Source organism: Staurois parvus, unplaced genomic scaffold (genome assembly GCF_062004578.1).
Source record: "Staurois parvus isolate SC_StPar_1 unplaced genomic scaffold, SC_StPar_1.0 ptg000053l, whole genome shotgun sequence".
Taxonomy (NCBI): domain Eukaryota; kingdom Metazoa; phylum Chordata; class Amphibia; order Anura; family Ranidae; genus Staurois; species Staurois parvus.
This window is the reverse complement of record NW_028317849.1, coordinates 1,830,228-1,853,711: the sequence shown is the minus strand read 5'-3', so window position 1 is coordinate 1,853,711 and position 23,484 is coordinate 1,830,228. Positions and strand designations below refer to the sequence as shown.

The 23,484-nt window shown below is 41.0% G+C and overlaps 1 protein-coding gene across 2 annotated transcripts in view; it reads left to right on the top strand.

The window, feature by feature from the left end:
- Window positions 1-3,667: 3,667 nt before the first annotated feature.
- TLE5 (TLE family member 5, transcriptional modulator) overlaps window positions 3,668-23,484 on the top strand; it is a 32,453-nt gene continuing 12,636 nt past the window's right edge. Inside the window, exons 1-4 of one of the 2 annotated variants that reach the window (XM_089667115.1) lie at window positions 3,668-3,973; window positions 8,650-8,747; window positions 13,197-13,260; window positions 17,841-17,885. In XM_089667115.1, the coding sequence (XP_089523241.1) occupies window positions 3,941-3,973; window positions 8,650-8,747; window positions 13,197-13,260; window positions 17,841-17,885 (240 nt within the window). In that variant the 5' untranslated portion in view covers window positions 3,668-3,940. The remainder of the gene's footprint in view (window positions 3,974-8,649; window positions 8,748-13,196; window positions 13,261-17,840; window positions 17,886-23,484) is intronic. The other variant, XM_089667107.1, reaches the window with a different exon arrangement.

Here is a 23,484-nt window from a genome sequence, read left to right as displayed (position 1 = left end):
CAAATATATTAATAGTAAAAAGGTTCGGTCCGAGCATGTACAGTGTTGCAAAAAAGTATTTAGTCAGCCACCAATTGTGCATGTTCTCCCACTTAAAAAGATGAGAGAGGCCTGTAATTGGCTTCATAGGTAGACCTCAACTATGAGAGACAAAATGAGAAAAAAAATCCAATCACATTGGCTGATTTGGAAAGAATTTATTTGCAAATTATGGTGGAAAATAAGTATTTGGTCACCTACAGACAAGCAAGATTTCTGGCTCTCACAGACCTGTACCTTCTTCTTTAAGAGTCTCCTCTGTCCTGCACTCATTACCTGTATCAATGGCACCTGTTTAAACTTGTTATCAGTATAAAAGACACCTGTCCACAACCTCAAACAGTCACACTCCAAACACCACTATGGTGAAGACCAAAGACCTGTCAAAGGACACCAGAAACAAAATTGCAGACCTGCACCAGGCTGGGAAGACTGAATCTGCAATAGGCAAGCAGCTTGGTGTGAACAAATCAACTGTGGGAGCAATAATTAGAAAATGGAAGACCTACAAGACCACTGATAATCTCCCTCTATCTGGGGCTCCACGCAAGATCTAACCCCGTGGGGTCAAAATGATCACAAGAACGGTGAACAAAAATCCCAGGACCACACGGGGGGACCTAGTGAATGACCTGCAGAGAGCTGGGACCAACGTAACAAAGGCTACCATCAGTAACACACTACGCCGCCAGGGACTCAGATCCTGCAGTGCCAGACGTGTCCCCCTGCTTAAGCCAGTACATGTCTGGGCCCATCTGAAGTTTGCTAGAGAGCATTTGGATGATCCAGAAGAGGATTGGGAGAATGTCATATGGTCAGATGAAACCAAAATAGAACTGTTTGGTAGAAACACAACTCCTTGTGTTTGGGGGAGAGAGAATGCTGAGTTGCATCCAAAGAACACCATACCTACTGTGAAGCATGGGGGTGGCAACATCATGCTTTGGGGCTGTTTCTCCGCAAAGGGACCAGGACGACTGATCCATGTACAGGACAGAATGAATGGGGCCATGTATCGTGAGATTTTGAGTGCAAACCTCCTTCCATCAGCAAGGGCATTGAAGATGAAACGTGGCTGGGTCTTCCAACATAACAATGATCCCAAACATACCGCCCGGGCAACGAAGGAGTGGCTTCGAAAGAAGCATCTCAAGGTCCTGGAGTGGCCTAGCCAGTCTCCAGATCTCAACCCCATAGAAAACCTTTGGAGGGAGTTGAAAGTCCATGTTGCCCAGCGACAGTCCCAAAACATCACTGCTCTAGAGGAGATCTGCATGGAGGAATGGGCCAACATACCAGCAACAGTGTGTGCCAACCTTGTGAAGACTTACAAGAAACGTTTGACCTCTGTCATTGCCAACAAAGGATATATAACAAAGTATTGAGATGAACTTTTGATATTGACCAAATACTAATTTTCCACCATAATTTGCAAATAAATTCTTTCCAAATCAGCCAATGTGATTGTCTGGATTTTTTTTCTCATTTTGTCTCTCATAGTTGAGGTCTACCTATGATGCCAATTACAGGCCTCTCTCATCTTTTTAAGTGGGAGAACATGCACAATTGGTGGCTGACTAAATACTTTTTTGCCCCACTATAGGCCCTTTACAAAATAAACTAGAGTGGGTGACTGGGGACAAAGAGAAGGCAAATTTATTTAATACCTTCTTCAGTTCTGTGTATACAAAGGAGCATGGAGGAGCTCTTGTCCATAATAGGCATGGTATTGACACAGCCCCAGATGATCCACATTGGCTCACAATTTATATGATCCAAAAATATTTAGACAGTATAAAGGTCAATAAAGCACCTGGACCAGATGGCATACACCCACGGGTCCTTATAGAATTGAGCTCTGTCATTTCAAAGCCATTGTTTCTAATTTTTAGGGACTCTTTAATGACTGGCATAGTTTTACTTCTATAGTTGGGAAGATACTGGAGAGTTTAATAAAAGACCACATAGATGAGTTCTTGCTGGAAAAAAATATTTTAAGCAACAGACAGCATGGATTCATGAAAGACAGAAGTTGTCAAACAAATCTGATTTCTTTTTATGAGGAGGTGAGCAAAACCTTGGACAGAGGGGTGGCGGTGGACGTGGTATACTTGGATTTTGCAAAAGCATTTGACACAGTTCCCCACACACAGCTAATGTGTAAGGTAAAGTCTACAGGCTTGGAAAAATCTGTACGTAAATGGATGGAAAACTGACTAAAATATCGTATTCAGAGAGTAGTGGTTCATGATTCATACTCTGAATGGTCTAGGGTTGTCAGTGGTGTACCCCAAGGTTCAGTGTTGGGACCCTTACTTTTTAATATATTTATAAATAATATAGGGTCTGAGACTATAAATCCCATTTCAGTCTTTGCAGATGACACCAAGCTGTGCAGTGGAATAACGTCCTTACAGGATGTCTTCAATTTACAAGCCAATTTCAATGCACTGTTTAATTGGGCAACTATGTGGCAAATGAGATTTAATGTTGATAAATGTAAGGTTATGCACTTGGGAGCTAAGAATATGCATGCATCATACATACTAGGGGGGGTACAACTGGGGGAATCAATGGTGGAGAAGGATCTGGGGGTTCTGGAAGATCACATTCTTAATAATGGCATGCAATGCCAAGCTGCAGTTTCTAAAGCGAGCAAAATCCTCTCTTGTATTAAAAGAGGTATAGACTCCAGAGAGAGAGATATCATATTACCCCTGTACAAATCATTAGTAATACCTCATCTGGAATATGCAGTTCAGTTTTGGGCACCAATTCACAAAAAGAACATTGGGGAACTGGAGAAAGTACAGAAAAGGGCAACTAAACTGATATGAGGCATGGAGGAGCTTAGCTATGAGGAAAGATTAGAGGAACTGAATGTATTCTCTCTTGAGAAGAGGAGATTAAGGGGGGATATGATCAACATGTATAAATACATCAGTGGTTCATATAGTGAACTCGGTGCAGAGTTATTCACCCTGAGGTCATCACAGAGGACAAGGGGGCACTCTATACGTTTGAAGGAAAAGAAATTTAATCTCCAGACACGGAAAGATTTCTTCACAGTAAGAGCTGTGAAAATGTGGAATAGACTCCCTCAAGAGTTGGTTCTGGCCAGCTCAGTGGATTGCTTTAAAAAAGGCCTGGATTCTTTCTTGGATACACAGAATATAACTGGATACTAACATTTATAGGTAAAGTTGATCCAGGGAATATCCGATTGCCTCTTGGGGGATCAGGAAGGAATTTTTTTCCCTGCAGGAGCAAATTGTATAATGCTGTGCTGGGTTTTTCGCCTTCCTCTGGATCAACTGTGGGTATAGGATTATAACTTTTTTTATTATTATTTAATGAACTGGATGGACTTTTATCCTTTTTCAGCCAGACTATGTAACTATGTTTGTTGCCCTAGCACACCATGCAAGTGAACGCGTTAGCACACATTTCAGCTCCGTTCGGGTGTGAATGGGGCCTAATAAAAAAAAAAAAAAAAAACACCCCTCAGGTGTGAGCACACCTAGCACGCTGTGCCGCATGAGCGCCTCCAGAGCTCCACCGGCTCTTGGCCAGCAGAGGGCGCAAAAGACTCGCATTAGCGGCGGCCGCCATTAAACAAAAGGATCCCCTGTGGGGAGAGTGCTGGGATAGAGGAGCAGAGCTGGGACAGGCCGGGGGTTGAGGGGAGGGGAGAATCGGGTGAAAGATCGGGCCGAGCCGTGTGCTGTGGAAGCGGAAGCGGGGCGCTCCAGGCCCACAGAAAAGGAGAAGAGGTCGTGAAGGCCCGGGCTGAGGGGGGCGCGCGCTGAGCCTCCTTGTCACAAGCAGCGGGATAGACGGCTGGGGCATCCGGTGTGCAGGCTCCGGGTCATAGCCACACACAGCGGGGACACCGGGGGATATGATGTTTCCTCAAAGCAACAGCCGACACTCGGTGAGGACAAGGCCCGGACAGTGTGTGTGGTGTGTGCTCTTATGACGTGTACAGGGCTGAGGTGTGAGGAGAGCACGCTGCTGACTATGGGGCCCGCACCTTCTTCACAGGGCATGTACACGCCAAACTTTGTGTGCCTTTCCTTTTGGAGGGAGATTAGGAAAGGGTTACAGCCCTTGTCAGTAGCTTTGGCAGGGAGGCGATTTCTCTACACTTCCTGTCACACATCTGCAACAGGAAGTGAGGAAAGGAAGGTGCCGCTCCTTTGTAAACTCTCCCCCATCTCCTCAATTACAATACCTGTTTGTGGGCTTTTTTGTTTTGTATTTTTTTCTGGCCTAGGTGAAAATGATATGCTTTGCTCCCTCTTGGAATGTACCCATCACATATCACAAGAGGCAGCAGGCGCTCGTCCACACAACTTGTGTTATCAGTTGCCGGGCCTCCTGACCCTGAATGAGGAGGACCAAAATGGCGGCGTAGGACACAGGTGCAGACAGCAGATTGAATTGGATCTGCTGGGCAGGTGATTGTGTATTTGGAAGAGAACTCCATGTAACAGGTAAGGGGGGGGAGCGTCTGAAGTTCCTGTTTGGGTTGTATTTACACCTGTGAATGCACTCTGCACCCATTTTACAGGTACTTATATAGCTCCATCAATTTACATATATGTTGTACATTCACATCAGTCCCTAACCTTAAGGGGTGTACTGTCGGAGGTCCCTAACTTACATTCATACATACACATATTAGGGCCAATTTAGACAGGAGCCAGTTCACCTACCAGCATGTCTTTGGCATGTGGGAGGAAACCGGAGCACCTAGAGGAAACCCACGCAGGCACAGGGAGAACATGCAAACTCCAGGCAGGTAGGCAGAAGTGCTAACCACTTAGCCACTGTGCTGCCATTAGCTGCCAGAGGCATTAAAAGCATTGGAAGGTTGCAGGTTCTCACAGCTAATCACAGTGTGTAATTGCTCATGCAGCGGTCACATGTGAGTGATGGGCCTTTGACATGGGCAGTCTATGTCCATGGTTGACTACTTCATGAGAGATTACATGCAAGCTATGAGGGCTACCTCTTGCAGCTGATCATGGGAACCCCTGTTGCAGCTAATTGGATGCAGGGTGCTTTTGAAGGTGTATGCACTCTAGCTTAAAAAAATGGTTAATTTCCAGTGTTGTTTTATTGTACTAGCGTTAAGCGCTTTTTTTTTTTTTTTGCGCTAGAAAACTACTCTCAAAAACACAAAACAGAAGGGTTTTTTTTTTTTTTTAAACTCTAAACGCTGAAAAAAAAACCGCCTCTAGATTACCTAATGTGCATGGACACATAGGATAACATTCGTTCACACATGGAGCCTTAAAGCACACATATAACATTCCTACCCATGTTTTATCCTTGAAAGCCTCACTCCTCTAACAACCACACACTTATTTATCTTTTCTAAATACTTTTTTTGTTTTTTCCCAGGAACTTCCAGGGTTCTTGTCTGGGTGAAAATGATGTCCCAGTTGCCCTCAGCCTCATGGCAACCCTACATCACACTTCCCAGTCAGCTTGGACATATTCGAACATAAGTTAAAAGTTGCCTGAGCTAGCCCGTTTGGAAGCTGTCAAAGCCGAGAGACAGAGACAGCGGAGGCCCTCCCTATCGCCACACATACATGCGCTTGCAGGGCAGGAAATGCCTTTGCCGCATACGATTGGCTCTCGGTTTTGACAGCTATGGCGGGTTTAGACTTGTCTAATCACACCTGAGCTTATCCCTACTCTGGGTACTGTACTGCACATGGACTGCAGTGCATCATCAGGGGACTCGCTGTCTCTTCCTGGTTCTTGTAGCTGGCCCTCTGATCATGTGATTTTGATTATATTTTTTTCTTATATATTTCAATAGTGCCTTTCTCTCTTAGGACTTGGTGCTTTATCTGCCCTTGGAACAGATGGTGAGGGAGCCATCTGGGGGCACTCAGTAGAATATCATACTAGGGCCAATGTAGACAGTAAACAATTACCCTGCCAACGTGAGTGTGGGAAACTCTATGCAGATGGTGTCTTGATCAGGACTCGACCCATGGACCCCAATACTACAAGTGCAAACATTAAGTAGCTGTGCTTACATAAGTAAAGAGGATGGCAGTATGAGACCTGGCGTGAGACAGCAGATTTCAGCACAGCAACAGTGGATTCGCTAGTTAACCAAAGGGAACGGTAGAGGGGAATAAGAATAAAAGGGGTGCATGTGTACCAAGTTACCCTCTCTCCTTCTGGTGACTATCCTAAAACTCTGCCTTGGTTACAGTGGTCAGTAGGGCAGATAGGTTGGGGAATACATATAATATAAATTTGACAAGGGTTCAGTTTCTTCCATGTTCTGCTCAACACGCAAAAAAATAAATAAATAAATATATATATATGTATATATATGAAATATGGCTGTATGCACACCTCACAGTCATGTCAAGCCCAAAACTCTTGCTTACTTTGAGTGAAGAGGGATGAGAACTTGTCTGCTATTCGATTAGAAAGATATACCCTCACTTCCTGTCTTTCTGACAACCATTTCGCCAGACAGGAAGTGAGGAAGATGGGGACACACAGAATTCTGGAAAGGGTTCTAACCCTTTCTGTCTCTACCTAAAATGTTTTTGTCTATCTTTGTTGCTGTTGGAGAGTTCTCACTTCCTGTTTTTAGCAATAAGTTGACATACCATTTAAAATTTGTTTTCCCTAACGTATTTTTAAACTCTTGGCATCAAAATAACTTGTGAGCTGAAAATGTCATGCAAATAGTTGTGAAATTACTCCCCCCCCCCCCCCCCCAAAAAAGGATGTAAATGAGTACAACAGCACGTGTCTACTATAGGATGTTCTTTGGGGGGGGGGCTTTAATATTCTTAAGCTTCCTCTGCACAACATAGTTTGTATTGTGGCCAGAGTTGTTGATTGGTCTATTGAATACAATCATATAGGTCTAAGCCTAGGTTCACACTTGTCCATCTGTGTTGTGTTTTTTTTTTTTGTGTGCATATTTTGTTTTCATGCATTATTTTTGGGATCACCGACAAGCAATATCTCCTGTCTGAGGGAGGAACCCTTTTTTGTTATGGCAAACAAGTGTCAAAGCACACTAAAACAGATGTGTATTCATTTTTGATCCAATTCATTTAAAGTCCATTGAGCCAAAATCACAACAATTGTACATACAGCATTTTTTAAAGGCAGACAAGTGAATTGCTAAGGTCTAAACAGACACCATAGAAAAATGTGATTCTTCTAGTTATTTGATGTCATATGACAGGTGAAAAAATTGCACAGATGTGAATGGGGGCTTAAACTGACCATACATTCTACAATCTTATTGTAACAATCTCCTTTAGTTATACCAACAACTATGTAGTACACGGGTTTTCCTGATTGGATTCTAACTGAATAGATTGTTTAGGTAAGCCTCACGTGATCTAATTTTAGTAAAAGTTTCTTGTGCAATAAGACTGTAACATGAATTGTCAGATTTAGATTTGGGGTTGATTTATAACTAATTACTGTAAGATTTTATAGTGTATAACCCTTTTTTCTGGTTTTGGAGACAGAACAGGAAGTGAGAGCAATCTTTACCTATAAAGGGGAACATCCCTCTTAGACCGTCATCCCTGAAACTGGTGTACTAATTGGGGAGATTTCCCCCTCTATTCCTCTTCTGGAGGTAGCTGTAAAAATTGCATCCCCCCCCCCCATTCTGTTTTGGTGACCGTAGCCAACAGGACAAACATAGATGAATCTGTCCTGTGGGGACACACACAAAAAAGCTTAAAAGTGGTTGTAAAGGCTCCATGTTGTTTTTACCTTTTATGTATTCTGTTCATAAAGTTTATAAACCATCTGTGTGCAGCAGCCCTCCCCTATTACTTATCTGAGCCCCCTCTCGATCCAGCCTAGAACACAAGAGCCTTGGCTCTTCTGGGACTCCCCCCGTCCTCATTGGCTGAGACCACAGCGGGAGCCATTGGATGCTGTCAGTCACAGCCAGTGAAGTGAGCCAATGAGGAGAGAGGTGGTGGGGCTTGAGATGCAGCTCTGTGTGATTGGACACACTGAGCAGTGGCTCAGGAGCATGCCCACATAGCAAGCTGCTCGCTCGGGCCATTTGGCTGGAAGGAGGGGCCAGGAGCACCAGCGGGGTACCTGAGAAGAGGAGGATCAGAGCTGCTCTGTGCAAAACCATCGCACAGAGCAGGTAAGTATAACATTTGTTTTTTTAAAATTGCCTTTAATATCACTTTAACAATATATACTTGACATTCATTAGTTTCCCCCCTCTGCTTTTTCAGTGTAACACTGCCCTAATATAACATGACTACTTTTCCCAGTGTAGCGTTTTTGTGAAAGTTTGGTGCCAAGTACCTTGCTAAATCTGTTAATGGTTTCCAAACTGTTTGAATTGGCGATCTTGGATTGCAAATAGACTAACAACCTTCACCAATATGCTTAAAGAATGCTAGCTGCATTTGTGCTAGATTAGGACCTGATTGTGGCTGGTTTCTTGTCTGATGAATCCCCCACATTGGGTTAGGTTCTTTCTTGCCCTTGTCACAATAGCGTAGAAAAAAATGGTACAAAGATAAGAGAGGATTTGTGTGCATTGTCTGAATTCTCATCTCTTCTCCCCAGGGCTCCTCTCACCTGCCCCAGCAACTCAAGTTCACAACCTCCGATTCCTGTGATAGGATTAAAGATGAGTTCCAGTTGCTTCAGGCACAATATCACAGGTAGGAGTGGGTACAGTCATAACCCTCAGACAACCCTTTTTTTCCCTTTAACACTGTAATGGAACCACTATAAGCTACACTCCTCCCAACAGTTTCTTCTACAACCTGGTGGCTATACATAATGTAGCACCAGTCCACAAAAGGGGTTTGAGCTTTTCTGCATGCAGGTTAAGGTGAAACCTCTTCTCATGCACTGAACATTGTATGTACATGATTGTCACATCACCTTACTTATGGCCAGCTGCCAAACCTGTTTCTGTAATGAACTATTGTTCCCTCTGCCATTAGATTTTACACTATGCTTACTGATTGTTTAGAACATAGAGCAGATTATTTTTGGGTGAGAAAAGTTGCAAATTGTTCCTTGTTTTTTTGTTTTTTTTTTTTTTTTTTTTTCTTTTTTTTTCTCTGATGTTCATTCTGCATGCAAGTGTCCTAATCTGCTAGTAATCAATGATGATTTGTAGGGGAATGCTATAAAGCTGATATTTTAGGGCCTCAAACTCAAAACGTATATATATGATGGATAGTCTTCTAACCTAAATTTGGGGCACTTTCCTGCACTCAGGGAGCCAGGTATAACTACTTCTATATAATAAAACCTCACGCTCAGTAATTGTAAGTATACCACTGCTGCATCTTAAAAATCCTGAATACTGGACTTAAAAAAAACTTAGGAAAAGTGTGCTCTTTAATTGTAAAAAAAAAAAGTTACAAATCATTATCCATGCAAATCCATACATGTGTTTTAAAGAAGGTTAAATAATCAGTGGGAAAAAAATCTGTATTATAAATCCGTTATAAAATATGCAGATCGAAACCCTTAATTGATAAAAGTGCAAATCTAACCATAATTAATAAAAATACATACCCTCAAATAAAAAATTAAAAGTTCATATTAAATGCACACATAGTCCATACTGAAATATCCAAGTGCCATTAAAGTGCACAAAGAAATATGAAAGTGCTCCATTGTTAAAGGTGCTTCTCAAATGAGGCCTCTTACCAGACAGGAATGATCTCAAATTATAGAGATCACTTGCCCCTTTTTCTCCAAACGGAGGGCCGACACTCTCGCTATCAGACCTCTGATGTAGCTCTGTGACCATATTGGTAAGATACAGTGGTGGTGTCTTCACAACCAGAATGCAAGCCTTAGCTTCTACTACAATCAAACTCTCCAGCATGGTATGTATTTGGCATGAAAAAGAAGCCTTATAGTGCAGTACTAAAAAATCTCTTTAATGGATGGTAATTGCACTTACATTTGAAAGAAATATACAGGTGGTATACACAACCAAAAGCATGGCAGTGGGATCATCCAGCGCACCTGTGTGTGATGTCAGAGCTCTAGCACCGCCTCAGCCAGTTACAACTGCCCTAACAACTGAATGTCTGTACACTTGTAAATGCCAATGCTCCTCTGCATTGCTGATTGCCCACACATACAAATTTCCCAAACATATTTCTTATGTAAATGTCCATGTGCCTAATTTTGCTTGGATACTGGAGAGTTCATAATTTCGATGCCATAATTTGGCTTTGTTACAGTCATGCTATTCAGATGGAACTGAGAATTGTGGTCCCACAGAGGGTTGCTGAACATTTATAAGAAGATATGTGACTTTTCAGGAACGCTGAAGTATTCACTTTTTGGTTTAGTTGACTTCAGTCAGTTTGAAAAGTTATGTAAAGCCATAAGCTTACCTTGATATAAACATGGTTTCCATTTATTGTGTTTTTAAAATTTATCTCCAATATGCCCCTCAACTAGCGTAGGGAAGACTTTAACTCTCATGACTGCCAACATTACTCTCTATAGTGCACAGCGACCAGTCATGAACATCCTCATTGTAGTTCCAAGGGTTATGCTGCCATCCTTGCATCATCTCCATTTATTAGTGGGAGTATCCTTTTTATAAAGATCTCCCACAATGACCCTGCCCCTCATCAATTGATTAGCAGCGTAGATACATTGTAAAATACATAACCTTGTTGTGGAAGAAATGGTATGCTGCTGATAATAGCTGTGGGCATCTATATGGGCAGTGAAAAATTAAAAATAAAAGCGGAGAACTCCCTGTCACTGCCCACCAACGTAACAGAAGTTCCAAGAAATCCTGGGACATGAAGTTCAGTTAGCCACAGCAGTTCACTGAACCTTCCTTGTGATGTCCAGCCAAAGCAAGTATATCAGCCACTTTTTACTATGAAATCATAGGTAATAAAATAATTTTTCTGCACTCGGTGGTTTTAGTATTAGACAGGTAAAAAAATGCATCTACCCTGGCGGATGGACAATTTTATGAAATCTAACCTAGATTCTGGATTTCACATTTAGGCCAAAGCCACATAAGCAGTTTTCATGCAACTAAAAGTTGCTTATGACTGATTACACTTTAATTTATTATGGCAATGTTTTGAGGTTATCCTGAAGTGGTACTGAATGATCATACAACACCATGACTAGTAATGATCATTTTTACCGGCAATCAATACACAGGTTAAAGAGAAGCTTTATGCAACTAATTGTAGAAACCAGGGGTCCAATGTGTGTATTGCTCGGATACCCAAATCGCCAGTGTGGCTTAAAATGGTTCTAAAGGCAAGATGTTTTACCTTAATAAACTGCCTGCATTCAAATTGTTATAAAGGTCACAAGTGTTTGTTTAATTTTTGTTCTTTTGACTGTAATGTATTCTTTGCACAAAAGTTAAAAAAAAAAACCTTTCAAATGTTCCTCCCTCCCAGCCCCCCTAAACACTTACCTAGGCCTGATCTCAATCCAGCGCTGTGCCTGTTTGCAGCATCTTTTCTCCCCTTTCTTCTTTCAGAAGGCTCTGCAGCAGTGGGAGCCATTAGCTCCGTGTCTCCATGTAGTGCCCCCTTTTACCTTGCTATATACTTAAGTCCAGCGTTGTGCCCATCTGCAGCAAGCCATTGGCTCCTGGTGTGTGTGTTATTAGACATACACAGCCCAGCTCGGGCACAAGCCCGTAGGTGCTTCCCTTCCCTATAGGAAGTGGAAAGAGCTGGTGGGGGACCCGAGAAGAGGATCAGGGCCCCTATGTGCAATACCATTGAACGAGACCGGTAAGTATAACATGTTTGTTATTACACTTAAAAAGCTTCTATTTATTTTTTTATTTTATTTTTTTTTCTTTCTCTGTATGAGAAGTGTAATAAAAAAAAAAGTTGATCTGCCTTAAACCTTGTTGGCTGATAACTTCCTGCACTCTCTGCCAGTAGTACAGAACCAGCTTGTAATGGAGAAGAGGAGATATGGAGGTTATTGTAGTACTGTCCTAGGTTGACAGTTTTTTTTTTTCTTCATAGATACAATACAGTGAGCACTGGTAATTTATATTAGAGCACTAGCAGCATGCCACATTTCAGTGCCTGTGTTGTGAAATTTGAAGATTAATTTTTCTACAATGGTCATAGCTATAGAGATTAATTGGAATAAGAACCCTCCTCCTCTGCCTAGCACTGCAACATATAATGGTGTAGCAGGTTCTTCCTTTTTTAAATGTTATAGGTACAGGCAGAATCACCAGGTATTAGTGACAAGATTACGATATCAAAGTAGAAACAAAACAATGCAGTTTTCATTTGAATTCTTACCTAGTTTAAACCATCAAAGCATATTATCAGTCCCTATATGTGGTGGTTGAATTGTTGTTGGCTTTTTTTGTTTTGTGTTTTGGGCCATATTCAAGTACAAAAACCACCTGTTGATCTTGCCAGAAATGTAGTTGTCACTTCCTGTGACAACAAATGGCTTTCTTTCTGAAGGGTAACTCCACTTTTTTTAGAAAACCATAATGGCAAACAAAATATAGCATGTATAGTTGTTACACGAACCATAGCATAGTTTAACAATTACATTTCCATTTTATTCTGCAGGGATGTCGTTTTTCAGTAAAATTCATTGCAATATGGCAACCTAGAGATGTTCTGTACATCATTTGGTGCACGGAACACCTCCAGAATGTAATTTCCTCATGTGATTGAATCACTGATTTTCTCAGAAGTCTGCACTAAGATACAAGTCCAATTTTTGGATCTTGTATCTCTGCAACAGAAGTGTATCTTATGGTGAGATGCTCCCCAAGGGTTAAAGTAGCACCGAAGGCAACTTATTTTTTTTCTTTTTACTTTTTTAAGGTTTAGTTGTGCTTAAGCTACTATTTTTGTGTGTTTTTTTTTTTTTTTTTTTTGTTTTTGTTTTGTTTTTGTTTTGTTTTTTTTGGGGGGGGGTTACCAGTCCTGTAGTTCTACTTCAAATAGAATTTGTCATTGAGTGTTCAATTTCAAGTTGCAAACAAGGTGCTTGCAAATGTTCACCTGTCTGCAAGATATTTGGTACATGGGATGCAGTTTGGAGAGATTTACTAGATTAGCAGTGCATCTGTACAGCCTCTTTAGCAGATTATTTATGTTTTCCAGTCTAAAATTGGAATGTGACAAGTTGGCCAGTGAGAAATCTGAGATGCAGCGACACTACGTCATGGTAAGTTCTTGGGAAAGGGGGCAAGAAAACTGTCAGTCTTTGAACACAAATATTGTTACCTTAATGCTTACAGCATTACATGCATGATTTTGTGTTGGATACGGTGTTTGCAATCGAGTGGCATGTTCTCTCATTTTCAACTTGTTACCTTTTTTCCATTGTTATTTAGACACCTGGATTATACTTTAGATTTACTAAAGGCAAATAGGCTATGCACTGCAAGCACAGTTGCTGTAGATCTGAATGGAACACATAAGGAAAATAAAACCAAAAACAGCATTTTTGCTTGTACATGATTGAAAGAGAAATCGGCAGAGCTTTGCCTCATTTCAGAGCTTCCCCTCAAATCTAAAGCAACTGCACTTGCAGGTGCACTTACAGTGCAGAGTATATTTACTTTTAGTAAATCAACCCCAGTATATTTTCAAAGCCATCTGTTGTTGAACGCTGCATTGCTTGGGTGCTGTAGAATCTTATTTTGAATTTATAAACAATCTTGCTGTTTGTGCCTTTTTAAAGCGGAATTCCACTCACGCTGTCAACAAATAAGTTAGCAGCTACAAAAACTGTAGCTGCTGACTTTTAAAAAACACACACTCACCTGTCCCTCGGGCCCGCGGTGTGTCCCCTGCCGCCTGTTTTACCGGCCATCTTCTCTCCCTGGGCGCCGGCATCTTCAGTGTGGGCACCCGGTTGTGACAGCTTGCGACTTCTAGTGTTGTCACCTCATCTCTTTAAAACTGAACACATTATTACACAGGTTCTTGTCAGCCAATGAACACAGGATGTCCTGGGAGAGCCAATTGAATGTGTTTGGTTTTAAAGGGATGAGGTGGCAACCCTATGCCAGTCATAAGTGGCAGAGACATTCCCTGCCCTGAAGTAGTATGTATACATATACCTGAGAGGCGTGGACCTTGGCTGCTTATGATTGGCTCTGTGCAATGACACCTTCCTGGCAGGATAGCTCAGGTGGGTTCGGACCAGGATCTGAACGTGCCTGAGCTCATCCCCACCATTTTTGCACTGATAACAAAACATACTAATTCCAGTTAAAACAAAAGTTGATCAGTGAACTGTCATCATTCCTTGAAGCAATGACTAACACAGATTATCGTGTGTAGCTTTCTGTCTAGATTTGCTTTGTTTGTTTTCTGTTTGCTGTTTCACCATAAATTAGTTTCCCATAGTTTACCTTCAAGTGCCTCAATAATGGGGCATAGCAAGCCTTGTTTCATTGAAGCCCTAGTTGTTTAAAATGTATTTCAGACTTGGTTTGCACATTTCTGACCCATGGTAGTACTTGCTAAAGAGGCCAGCTTCTCAATTAAGGGTCTTCTCTGGTGCCAAGAGTTTTGTGATCAATTTAGGAGGCCTTCCTCATTTTATCCCCTTGGAGAAGCTCTTTACTCCCTCAGTTCAGGGCAATTAGGTCTTTAATTATGTCTGCCAAGATGTAGCTGCAGATGGTTAAGCAGCCAGCAATGCTCCTGCTTCACTTTAACCCCTGAGGGCAATTACAGAAACCTTCCTGTTTGTATATGGAGTAATGATCCTTCCCTCCTAAAATCCACCTCAAGGGACCATAACAATTCTAAGCATAAACAAGCAGAGCTTGTGTGCATGGATTCTTTATTTCTGGTTAAAATCCTGCTTAAAATTTCTTTCCACAAGTGTAAATCAGCTTGTCTCTATCAGAGTGCTGGGAAGGAAGGGGTTATGTTGGATGGCTGTAGCCTTTCCAAGATGTGGAAGCAGGAAAAACTGGAGCTTGAGTAGTGCATAGCTGCCTGCCAAAAAATAATTCCACCCTCCTTCCCCTCTCAGCAGGTCTCCTGGCTTATCCCTCTCTTGTGGGGTTATGCCATTCATTCACTCTTCCAGACAGCTGCTTGTTACAGGATGGGGAGGGGAGAGGGCCAGGGCAGAGTGTAAATCTGCCTAAAAATCTTTCTGGGACTTGTAAGACAAAGAGGTCAGACTCTGGGGAGGAGGTGAAGGGGGCAGCTTCCCAGACAGGGGATCATTGTAATTTAACTGTTTCAGACCAACAGGTTACATTGGTGTATTTACTGTGAGTCAGAACTTGCAACATCAATATGGTATAATTTAATTAGACTTTTAATTTCTGAGCTAGCAGTCCAGATTTGAACTCCGCTTAAGGCTGGCCCTAGATGAGTAGTTGTTTTTTTTTTTTTTTTTTTTTTGCTGCAGGCTGAATAGAAAAGAGGGGGGGTAGCGGGGGAGACTAACCGCTTCCTCCCTCCATGCAAATGAGGAGGATGGAGGAATCCCCACCCCCCACAACAATTTATTCTGACAGCAGGACTCAGAGCTGTGAATACACTGATCACCAGTTTAGCATAAGTTGATCAAGCTAAAAAAACTTTATTACTGGCTACAACAGGGACAGCCAGCCACACATGGATCAAATTTAATCTGGTCCCTGCTGAATCTGCCAAATTCCAATCTGTTTGTTGCCAGTTTTAGGACAGCATTTCTGTAGTGAAAAGCTCTGGCAGATGACCTCATTCTATGTCACCTGCAGTGTCATAACTCAAAGTTCTGATATAATTGTGCAATGGAGGCAATCAGTCCTGCATATACTTTGAGGAGAGTTGTAAAAAGGAAGAGGGGGTTCCCTCTGTGTATCCTGGAACAAAGCTTCACTTCTATGGAGAAAAGAAATGTAATAGATATTACAGGCCCATGTAATGTTTTACATACAGTTTAGGAAGAAATCAGGACCAAATTTAGCCAATACCAATTGAACTGTCTGTATTTATATGGCTGCATTTACAGTAATGCACTGTTCTGCATTTTTTTTAGTTGCTAAGTGCTGCAGCAATTAAAATACACTTATGCCAGTGCCTTGAATATTTGGGCCACTGCTGTTGTAGACAACATAGCATGTGAGGGCACCAGTGGTCTAACCTTCTCCCTGCATATTGCTTTAGCCAACCACACGTTGGCTCCATGATTGGAGCACTGTGCAAGAGGCATGTAGGACCACTGGAAACTTGGGTTACTGTTTGTGTGAGTCCAACTTGCTGTCGGCACAGGTTAATTTAACCCTTGCTGTAGCCCATAGAAGAAAAAAAATGCAGCCCAATTTACTACTGCAAAAGTAGCCTGCGTGCATTATAGTTTTAAAAATGTATCCTGGTAGGTGGGCTGTCAATAAAAATGATTACAGTACATCTTAGTGTGCAGGTAATCCTTTTTGTTTTTGTTATGAACTTCAGGAGGATCTGTACTGACATTTTAGAGCAATGTTTTGACTCATTGGGGGGTGGGGTAGTATTGAAATACAACATGTGATGCCCACATAGGGAAGCAGTTTTCAGACTTCTGGAACCATTGCCTGCTTAGAACTGAGATGAAACTTTACTGCCAAACTGTGGATTCAAAAAAGTAACCATGGTAAATGTGTTCACACAGTGAATTTATGAGTGAATGTTGCTTTTTGTTTGAAGGTTTTTTTAGTTGTTTTAAATCGGCTTCATTTTGTCTTGATGAGACTCTCTGGAAGGATAGGGAGCTAGCATCAGTATGACAAAAAAACTGAATGTGTTCTGAAAAAGATAATTTGGGCACATGAGTGGATCAAAATATGTCCACTTTAACAGGGATACTTGCCAATATCAGTGCTGCCTTTCCGTCTTCTGGTTCTTTTTTTCAGGCTGCCTCTGTGCAGCTGGTGCCCCTGTACCCGCTCTGCTGTTTTGAAAATGTCTGCCTGCACATGCTGAAGATGGATTGCACAATTGTACCCACCAAAATCTGTGAAAGGGGTTTTTCATTTGTTGAAACAGCAATTGAATCTGATGCCATACAAGCATATGTGCGAGATGAAGCTTCATGTTGTGTATGTGGAGTATCCGGTTACTGCAAGATCTCAGAGCTTAGTAGGAGATCTCTCTGAAGGCACTGGTGCTGTTGCCTTCCCAGGGGGCATCTGTGCAGCCAGGACTATGTCACTGGTGCCTTCAGGGGAACTAGAAGGTGGATGCACAAAAGGAAAGTAAACCAGAAACTTTTTTTTTTTTTTTTTTACATCAGAATACAGTGTTGCATGCTGATATGGAATTTGCTATGGGGGTAAAGGTCCACTTTAGAGTAACATTAAACTTCTGGTTTAAAAATGAAAAATTCTATTCAAGTATGCCTTTGTAACTCAGAAAGTGGCTTCTGTTGCTCTCGGCCTTCTCCAGAGGGTGGGTACGTTCATTCACCATGGTCCCACTTTTCAAGTGATCCTTGCAACAGACTGCCATTGTCAGTGAGAAATCAGTTTATGGTAGTGGAATTCTTAAGCAGTTTGCTATAATAAGCTACATTTTAGCTTATATCTTACCACTGCAAGATGATTGAGCAGTTGTGCGCACATTCCCTGCATGGAGGCATCATTTGGATATCCTTTAGCACCATCACAATTGTTTTTGAAAAATGTGTTTTTCTTGGTAGTTAGTCATGTTTTATGAAACATTCTTTCATTCAGTTTTACTTTCTCTATAGTTTGTCATATTGATGTATGTCAATATATTCTCTGATATTAACAACATAATTTCTCTTCTCAGTATTATGAGATGTCCTATGGCCTAAACATTGAAATGCACAAACAGGTAAGCACAGTGCAGTGTCGTTTGGGTAGACTTGTATTTGTATGATGCCTGCATTTTTATTTTTTTTTTTAATCTAACCCTAGAATTAGCTATCTTCCAAAACTGGAAATTTTGTACAGATTTGCTAGAAGTCTTTGCCAGCAAAGCCTGCCTTGTTTTTGCAGTCCTAGGAACTTCCACTTAAGTAATAGACACAAACGCAACCACCACAATAACCTGGCTGCACAGCTGTTCTGAATCAGTTGCACAAACCCACAATCATCAGATGTCTTTGGATCACTTGTTTTAAAGAGTTCTGCAAAATTCCACATCCAGCTTAGGATTTGGCTGAGATGTTCCTTTTCTGTCTGCTGAATTTAGATTTATTAGTCAGAGGCCGATTATCAGGGAAAAGGTCTTCCTAAGTCCAAGTGCTTCTGTATTGGTAGATTCCAGCTGCATTACTTCCAAACTTTACCCTGGAGGGAATGTTTTCTTTATTAAAAAAAAAAAAAAAGACTTTATTGGTTGGTCTCTCCTTTTCCCCTACAGCACCCTATCATGTAAACACATTACAAATTTTAGGATCTGTTTCAATGATAATTAGGGAACAAAAAGCTGTGAAGAAGCTAGTTTCCAAAACATAATTTTTAAACACTTCAGGACTTTTTGAGGATGCCTCCTTGCTTCTAGTGTATAAATTGTCACTCAGTCAATCTATGTATAATAGGAAGGTTCTTGGGACAGAGAGTACTTATGAATTTCTGTGTATTATAATAGGAGCAGAATGGACTTGCATGGATACTAAAAATAGTTCTATTGTAAAGGACTTGTGAATTTGTTGTACTAGAAACAATAAAAGTAGCCTAGGTGATTGATGTGTGCATTAGACAATGAGTGAAGGTCCTGAGACACTTTATCCTCTCCATACAAATAGGAATGCATGGTCTACTTTCTGAGAACATTTTGTGTACTAAAAACACTTTCTTGATCATATGTGGCTTCTAAAGTATCTAAGGCAAATTTTGGATTTGAAAATGAGTACAGGCTTATGTGACAGACTTTCAACATGGCGATGGTTATTTAGACATTGAGCACTGCATTATGGATTGTGAAAGATAAAATATCTACTTTCCCCATACTCCGAAATTTACAATTTGTATGTGTGTGTATATATCTATATATAATCTCTATCTATATTGTATAATGATCCTCCTGCGCTTCAAAATAAATACTATTGGTGATAACTACAAGCTGCTAACACCCAATCCTATACCCATAGGTGAAAATACATGCAATAAAGAAATTGATGTAACGCTCTATGTAATTATATCATAAGAATAAATATATATCAAACAAGTGTATAAATGAAATGATAAATCCAAAAGTGAACTGATCCTCCAGGGATCCAATTAGGACACACTTAACACGTGCCACAAAATACATGAATAAACGAATTGGTCTCAATTGGACCCAATATAGTGTGAAATCATCAAAATGACACCAACAAAAACCCCCAATCCCTAATTGGGATTAATAAAACATAGATCTTCGTGCAATAAACAGTGAATCCCTCAAAAGGGGATATATCTCCTGAATAAAGTGATACGTGCTCAGACCCCAGTATACAACATTCAAATATAAAACCTCACCCTAAAAAACTTTTAAATCTCAACAATCCATTTAGAAAAATACTGTATAGTGAAATATACATATAAAAATTGTAAATAATATGAAAGTCCAAAATGGTGCAAATCTGCAAGATGTGATCCAATATTCAAAAACATGCAGGTGATGCTGTGCATGTGTGTACAAGCCAATGTGAATCCTTAAATGGCTAGATTGCCCCCTCCACTTCCTTACTGCGACTCACAGGGCCAACGTGCCTTTCGGATCACACCAGGATCCTTCACGGGCAGTAACTCCTCAATAGATGATATCCAAAGAAATCCCCATCAATGGTGGCTCTTATACATCACAGGTTCCCCTCCAGAAATAGGTACCGCAATACAGCTCACTCACATGGATCACAATTAATGACAAGAAAGATCCTCCATAGTGTAACACTATTTATTGTAAGTGTATAGCAGAGAAAACGCTAAATTCCCACTCGGTAGCAGATATACATAGGCATTCAAACCACATGCTATGGGTGTAATCTGCATGGGTTTCAGGTGTACCAAGATGGTGTCCGCCGTAACTACGTCACCGTGCACCTACGCGTTGCGTCACGCTCAACACGTGACTTCCTCAGGGTTACACTATTGGTGACAAGCTCTCATCTTTATAGGGAGACCAAATGTCAATCAAAACCCCGGAGGCAGACCCCCCGCGGCAATTTTCTTGAGGTCCAATGCCATGGTAAACTAATAACACTGCATCTCCCTTATGTTAGTACTCGGCCGGTAAGAAAAATGTGTCGTGGGTCTTTATACATTATAAATAACGGTAAGCAGTGATACCCTGATTACCCTAAATGACAATGGCAAAAAAAAAACTAAACTAAAATAGAGGCTCAAAAAACAATACTATGTCAATATACCCGGTGGCCATTGAGGTGAATCCCAATATATTGGAATAATAATGCTACACATATATTAAGATAATAATTAAATAAAAAAACTTTTATTAAGATACTATAAAGTCTATTTAAATCTACCTAAATATGAAGTAAATAAAATATAAAAACACAAGGACCCTAACTTCACTTTACAGAACCGTAAAAAGAATAAATATCCATATAAGAACCGATATCACAATTAAATAAAAAAAAAAAAAAAAAAAAAAAGGTCAAGAAGATAATCAAATCCTGATCAAAAATATATCCTAAAAACGTACTATAAAAATCTTTTTGGATAAAATAAATAAAAATAAGCCCCTATCCATGCAGTTACACTCATACCATAGGTGTACATATTATATTCCTCATCAACCCTAATACGTTTAAAACAAATAATTATATAATATGTTAATTCATATCACATATAAAAATTCAGGTGTAAGATCCATAAAAAAATAATAAAAACGAATGGTGACACCCATAACTACAAGTCACTAATGATCAATCCAAATCAAATGCCACTAATTAAAGTATGCATACTAAAAGGGAGCAATCGCTAATAAACTTTCTTCCCTAATAATCACTAATGAAGCAATTCAAGTCGAATTATTTTGGCCCAGTGAGTCGCGGTAAGGAGGAGATAGATATAGATAGATATCTCACACACACACTCACGGGTTGGACAAAACCACAGAAACGCCAAGTAAAAACAAAATACTTAGCTAATATGGTATTGGACTGCCTTTGGCATCCAGGACGGCCTGAATGCTCCTGAGAATTGACAAATATAAGTCTTGGATGGTGGATAATGAAATCTGATACCTGGTTTTCATGCAAAAACCAGGTTTTGTACAGATACCAGAGATGGAAAACGAGCCTGAACCTTGTTCTCCAAAATTGACCATAGTGGCTCTGTGATATTGAGGTTTCGGTGACTGCGGCGCCCAGGGAAGGTGCGAGACTTCGTCTGAATACTTGTCAAACCATGATTTGACAACTTCTTGGTAAATGGCATTGTCTTCGTGGAAACAATGTCTGCACCAAGGAGTGCACATGGTTTTTTAAAATGTGTACATAGTCATTGGCAGTGAGTCTACCTTTCAAGGTGATGAAGGGGGCCTGCAGAATACCATTATATGGCTGCCTATAGCATGATTGCACTGTCCCCATGCTTTACTGTTGGCACAAGACAGTCCAGGTTGTAAGCTTGGGATGGTGTTCGCCACATGTAAAAACATCTGGTGGTTGGCAACAGCGTGAAGCTCGATTCATCAGACCATGTTAGAGGTTTCCATTGATCGATAGCCAATTATTTATGGGCATTGCACTACTCTCTCCTCTTCTGAGCATTAATATCGGTCAGTAGTGGTTTGGTAATTGCAGCCCACCCATGAATGTTTTGCTTATAGAGTTCCCTTTGTACAATTTTTGTGGACGTGGACTTTGGATGACTGAGATTGAGATGTGCAGTCACATTTGCAGCAGTTTTCCTCTTACCATGTCATCCTGCACATTGTCCTTTTTGTCTCGGTCAGTGGACCAGGCTTATGCTTCTCAGATGACTGTTTCCTGGAAACTATATGCTGTCATAACCTTTGATACTGTACCTCATGAAACCGCAAACAAACTGGCAACTTCGGTCAGAGATACCAGCTAAGTGGGCACTAACAATTGCTCAAAGCTCTGACATGACTCCGTATAAGCAACCGCGCACGCAGTGAATGACGAAAGTGAGGCTTCCCACCTTTTTAGCTAGCGGTCTCATACAGCCAAAGCAAAAGAATGTTACGTCACTTCCGCTATTAACATAAAGCATGTCACTTGCACACTTGCAAATCACGTAGTGTTTCCATATTTTTGTCCAACCCGTGTGTGTGTGTGTGTGTATGTGTGTGTGTATATGTGTGTGTGTGTGTGTATGTGTGTGTGTGTATATGTGTGTGTGTGTGTATATGTGTGTGTGTGTGTGTATGTGTGTGTGTGTATATGTGTGTGTGTGTGTGTGTGTGTATATGTGTGTGTGTGTGTATGTATATGTGTGTGTGTGTGTGTGTGTGTGTGTGTGTGTGTGTGTATTCTGGGGAAAATAATTTTCATCCCCTGCATATTTTGTACGTTTGCCGACTTACAAAGAAATGAAGGGTCTAAATTTTTTTTTTTTTAATCATAGGTGTCTTTTACATGATAGACTGTCAACCAAAATTCCAGAAAAAAGTTATAAATTTAGTTGCAGTTCAGTGAGTAAAAAAGGTATTTGATCCCCTACCAACCAGCAAAAATTCTGGCACCCACAGACTGGCTATGTGCTCTTGTGGTACACAGATTAGTGCTGTCCATTTTAAGAAGGTTCTCCTAACGACAACACTTGTCCACAGAATCTTTCTTCCATTCAAACCTCACCTTGCCATGGGCAAGACCAAAGAGCTGTAAAAGGACGTCAGACAAGGTTGTAGACCTGCCAAGGCTGGAATGGGCTAAAAGACCATCAGTAAAATGCTTAGTGAGAAGGAGACAACTGTTGGAGTGATTATTTGCAAATGAAGGAATACAAAATAACAATCAATTGCCTTTTTGGTCTGGAGCTCCATACAGAATTATGCCTCATGGGGTAAGGATGATCATGAGAAAAGAGAGGGATCAGCCCAGAGCAACACAGGAGGAGCTTGTGAATGATCTCAAGGCAGTTGGGACCACAGTAACCCAACAAACTATTGGTAACACAAGATGCCGCCATGGTTTGAAGTCCTTCAGCTCCCGCAAGGTCCCCCTCCTCAAGAAGCCACATGCACAGGCCCGTCTGAAGTTTGCCATTGAACATCTAAATGATTCAGAAGGATTGGAAGAAAGTGCTGTGACCAAATGAGACCAAAATTTAGCTCTTTGCCATTAACTCGATTTGCCGTGTTTGGAGGAAGAAAAATGCCGACTATTACCTTAAGAACACCATCCCTAGAGTCAAGCAAGGTGGTGGAAACATTTGCTTTTGGGGCTGTTTCTCTGCTAGAGGTACAGGCCAACTTTGCCACACTGAGGGGCCAATGGACGAGGCCATGCATTGTA